Source organism: Trypanosoma cruzi, genomic scaffold, assembly GCF_000209065.1.
Source record: "Trypanosoma cruzi strain CL Brener 1047053516561 genomic scaffold, whole genome shotgun sequence".
Taxonomy (NCBI): Eukaryota; Euglenozoa; class Kinetoplastea; order Trypanosomatida; family Trypanosomatidae; genus Trypanosoma; species Trypanosoma cruzi.
In genome coordinates, this window is record NW_001849504.1 from 193,929 (window position 1) to 198,774 (window position 4,846).

Sequence of the window (4,846 nt, forward strand, 5' to 3'; positions counted from 1 at the left end):
GTGTCGTTGAACGTCGCAGGCCCCCAATCAAGTTTTCCCGCTTATTTTTGTTGGTTTTCTTCTTCTTCTTCTTCCTACTGTTGGTGTTGGTGGTGCCATTGGAGTAATTCACTGCCATCGCCACACCGCCACCGCATGCAGAACTCCAACCGCCACCTGCTTCTCTTCTGCTGCCGCCTTGTCGAGACCCCGCCGATTCTCACACACGCACACACACGGGCATGCACTCTATCTCTCTCTCTCTCTCTCTCTCTGTCTAGATTCAACCCCACCGTTTGAATGTTCATTCCGTTTCCTCATTTATTTATTTTTTTCGCCCTTTTCCTTTTCGTTTTGGCTTTATTTTCGTTTGCGTTCCCCTCAACATCCATCCTCCTCGCTTTTGCTCAGATTTCAATCGACCACCGCCGTGGTGCCCCGTTCCTTTTCGCCCCCTGCCGTTGCTGTTTCGGACAAAGAGGAACACCGACCTCAAATGCGCTTTGCGGGTTTCTTCTTCCCCCCCGCTCTCCCTCTCAGCAGAGTTCCGACATCATAAATGCCCGTCTCCGACGGGAGCCGCGGCAATCCCGCCGCCTCCGCCGCCGCTTCATAATTTGTGTCGAGCCACGGCGCCTCTATCTTCCCATTCTTCGTCGCAACGTTCACCCAATGGCCCAGCAAAAAGTACTTGCACTGCAATAGTTCCACGGCTGTTGGGCGCCTTGCGGGGTCATACTGCAGACAAAGACGCAGCATCGCCTTACACTCCTCCGAGAGTTGCGGCGGCAAGGGGACTACGTTATCATTTTTAAAAAGGTATCGCTTAATGTTGGCCAGCCAAGCTGCATCGTACTCACTTTTTCCTTGCCGAGTGCGGGGCGGCTCCATGTCCGTGGGGCGTTGGTCCGCAAAGAGACCATCATTTGGAGTTGTTAACTCTATAAATGTCATGGCAAAGGCGTAAATGTCACTTGCAGAAGTAAAAGAAGCTCCCTGAACGTTCTCTGGTGCCAAATGTGTCACACGTCCCAGTTTATGCACATCTTTATCGCTATCACCGACAAGGATGGGACGGACTCGGCCATAGTTGCCCAACTTAATCAATGGCTTCCGTGAGCGACGCGCCAAGGGGCTCTTTACAAGGCCGCCTTCGTGCCTTTCATGGTGTCCACTATTACCTGCCAATGCATCAGGGTTCATTTGTTTTAAACTCTCATCGCCTTGAGGACAAACAGAAGTACTGCTGTTTTGCATGCTGCTCATGATCCTCTTGATGGTGTTTTGGGAATATTCACCTGAGACAGTTTGGTTTAACAGTAACGGAGGAATGGAAGGCAATAGCGGTGAGCGTGAAAAAGAACCGTTACGCAAAATTGTGACCCCATCTAATTTTGGACTCATAAAGACGTTACCCCCTTCCAAACTTGAGAGTGGGGAGGGAAGCGGTATGTTGTCATCATCGTTGTAAGAGTGCTCCTGCAAGTACATTCTCACCCCCTCATCCACCCAACGGCAGCGGTCATCCTCCGCTTCATTTTCGTCTGCATTGTTCTGCCTATAGTTATTTTCCGCCACCGCTGCTGCTGCTGCTGAAGCTACTGCATGGCCGGATGTTATGGTATGGAAATGATGCCCTTGTTCTTCTTCCACACGAGTGGTGGGTACTGCGGGCGACACTTCTGTTTCGCCATGGTTTTGCATCCCCGAGGCTTCCACCGACGGAAGCCAGCCGAGGTGTGTCATGACACTGTCGTTGTGTACTTTGTCAACTTCCCCCGAGCAATACTGTGGCTGCATACATGCCGGATCCATAAGTGCCAACACACGACGTACCCACTCGGCCGGCACCGTTGCAAATTTCCCGGCCGGAATATCTGCAATGTACGCAGGAAAACACGTCGTGTAAACATTTGTGATGTGATCCGAGATGTAAATATTTTTTGCACAGAGGTCTGCATGAACAACGTCATTTTCATGAAGAAACGCCAGCGCTATAAGGACCTCGCGAAGATATGCCCGCACGGTAAGTTCATGCATGTACGTCTTACCAAATTTTTTAGGAATTTCGCTAAGCAGCATGTTACGCAGTGTGCCGTACTTGGCGTACTCCATGTAGATCCGCACCTTTTCGGGTATTTTATGAGAGTTACCCGCGGAACTTCTATCCCCCTGTTTGCGGAATCCATGCTTTTTACTACCACCTGCTACCCCCTCACCTGCAAAATGACTTGCCATTCCCTTGAAAAGTTTCAGACGCCTCCCAGTATCGTTCTCCGTTGTCGAAGAATCCTCATATACCGCCTCCATATGAAGCACCTTCAATAAACGCGGACTAAATGTTAGGTGCGTCAATCGTTTTACTTCCTTTCGCAATTGATTGTAGATAAAAAAGGCGCTATCACCAGCCAATGCATATTCCTTGCATGCAATCAGGTACCTGCGGGAGGCGGAATGTGTTGCGTCCAGTAAATTCGCCTTCGTGCTTCCCAGTGAGGCCCCATGAGACAGATCCTTCCTGGGATGTAAGTGTGCCTCAATGCCGTTCTTTGCCAGTGCATCGGCGGTTGTACTTTGCACCGTCATATCCGCCAGCATTACTCTACTGAAGTATCCTTGGCCAATGACATGATTGAGGGGTGACACCTGGTACAGCGTCAGGGCCTCGTCGTTACCCACATTTTCTGGAAACCCTCTTTTCTTCTTGGTATGACTGCTGCCAACGGGTGTCCCCGGAAGCGGGGATTTATCCAAGGCTGCGGGGGGTGCGCAGAAGATTTTCCGTCCCTCCTCCAACTGGGCATTGTACCATGTCACCAGTTCCTTGTCGGGGGAGAAGGGCGGAATCTCCGCGTCCGCCACGACGGGCTCCCCATGCCTCTCTGAAGGGTTCTTAAGAGGGGATCGCCTCCTTTGTTGGGGGCCGCCCCACTCCTTGGTTCTTGTTTTTGACTGCGAGCAGCCCATTTGGTGCCCTCTCGCCGTTAAAAAACTAACCGACAGAAAAGAAAGGGGAAACAAAACAAATATATCTGTATATAAGAAGGAGGCACCGTTCACTTCCCCCTCGCTCTCTTTTTTTTTTTTTTTTTTTTTTTACCTCCACAATTTCATTGTGGTCGCAACGAGACGTGGACGCATGCGTGTCATGACCGGAAACAGAGGGAGAAAAAAAAAAAAAAAAAAAAAATTTATTGATAATAAAAAATAAAATGAAATAAACACAGAAAAAAGGAGAGAAACGAACAGAAATGCACCTTCGTAGAAAAAATAAAAATGTCTACAAATGAAAAAAGCAATATATACATATATATCACTGATCTTTGTCTCACACGCAAAGAGTTTTACGCCCATTGTCAGTTTTATCCGCTCGCCCCCCACACCATGTCTGTTTCTTCTTCAGTTGCCCGTTGGATCCAACGCAACGGAATCCGCCTTCTGCTCTCGGCGCAGTGCGTTCACCACAAGCCAAAGCACACACTCACTTGTTTCAATGGGGAAATCGGAATGGTCAACATCGTCTGTAAGATGCGGGCCTTCACTGGCGGCGGAAGCAACGGAAGGGAGTGCCGCAGTGGCGGCATCCGGGGAAAGAGGATGCAGCGCCGCCACAGCTCTCGCACGCATACTCTGCCAACGCGCCTCATCTCGTTCTTCTTGCTGCCGCCGAGTGACAAGTAAATTCCTCGTCGCACGAGAGCTTTCCTGCATAAAGTTCATGATCGCCTGAGCAAAATGTCGATACAACCCGAGCCTTTCCTGTGGATAAAAATAACGCATGAACCACTGCTCCATGTGAAATCGCAGCAACGGAGAGGCAGAGAGTGTGTGAACCAACACTTCGGTCTGTGACTGCGCCTGAGTAGTGACGTGAGGGAAATCCCCAATAAACGGCCAATCCCGTCCAATTGTGCCTGTGAAGATTTGCTGCATAACTGCTGCCAGCTGCTCCAAAGTAAAAGGAACCGTTGCATCCGCGACTCCCGCAGAGTGATGGTACTCTCTGTTATTATTGGCCATGTCACAGCCGCCGCTCATCGTCTGTTGCTCTGTGTACTCACGTATAACCGCTGTGGAGAGATGTAAGATAGTACTCAACGGCCTCTGTCGCCTCATCCACAACTCCTCTCCTCGTTTCGCCACGCACGAATCCCTTTCGTCTTCTTCGTTGTCGTCGTTTTTGTCCCCCTCCGCCGCTTCGGCTGTCGACATGACGGGTGGCCTCAACGCGGTGACAACTGCGGCATCTGCGGACTCCCTCGTTTGTCTCCGCACCGCGGCTTCCAGAGAGGAGAGCGCTGCTGGCGTTGCACCACACAACCGCCGCTCCGGCCGCACCGCCAATGACGCTCGCTGGAGTCGACGATCAAAATCGTTCAGCCTCGTCATGACGCGCTCGTAAAACTCCACAAGGACGACTCGCTTGTACCACGTACGAACAACCAGCCGCTCCCACAACTCCCCCAACGCGGCCCTCTGACGCAACAGGAGCGCCACATCGCGGTGCTGTGTGGATAACGTCCGGCTCCGTTGTGCCTCCATCTCGTATTGGGAGGTGACGGGCCACGGATGGCGGGTGCTCGCCGAACAAAAACTGTCCGCTGCCCCAGCCGCATCCGCATCGCCTGACAAAAGCCTGGACGCAAGACGTTGCTGCACAAGAATGGCGCGGTGCAATTTTCGGGACTCCGAGTGAAGCGTAGCGGCTGCGTCCTCGAGTCGGTGAAGTGCTGCCATCGCGTCATGGCCCTCGGAGTCACAAAGGCTGCAGTCCGTGCAAGGCTGCTGCATATCGTGACGCATAAACGTCAAGTGGTCGCCACCCAGGCACACACACACACGCAGAGAGAGAAATAGAAATAGAGAA

General features: G+C 51.7%; 2 protein-coding genes across 2 annotated transcripts, besides 4 other annotated features; both read right to left on the reverse strand.

Moving 5' to 3' along the window:
* Positions 1–4,846: a sequence feature (heterozygous, Esmeraldo-like haplotype).
* Positions 227–258: a microsatellite.
* Tc00.1047053503409.10 (hypothetical protein, conserved) lies at positions 472–2,946 on the reverse strand (the record flags this gene model as incomplete). The annotated part of the gene is made up of 1 exon (XM_798804.1): positions 472–2,946. The coding sequence occupies one exon, from the start codon at positions 2,944–2,946 to the stop codon at positions 472–474; it is 2,475 nt and encodes an 824-aa protein (XP_803897.1).
* Positions 3,055–3,077: a microsatellite.
* Positions 3,148–3,169: a microsatellite.
* On the reverse strand, positions 3,379–4,782 carry Tc00.1047053503409.20 (hypothetical protein, conserved; the record flags this gene model as incomplete). The annotated part of the gene is made up of 1 exon (XM_798805.1): positions 3,379–4,782. The coding sequence occupies one exon, from the start codon at positions 4,780–4,782 to the stop codon at positions 3,379–3,381; it is 1,404 nt and encodes a 467-aa protein (XP_803898.1).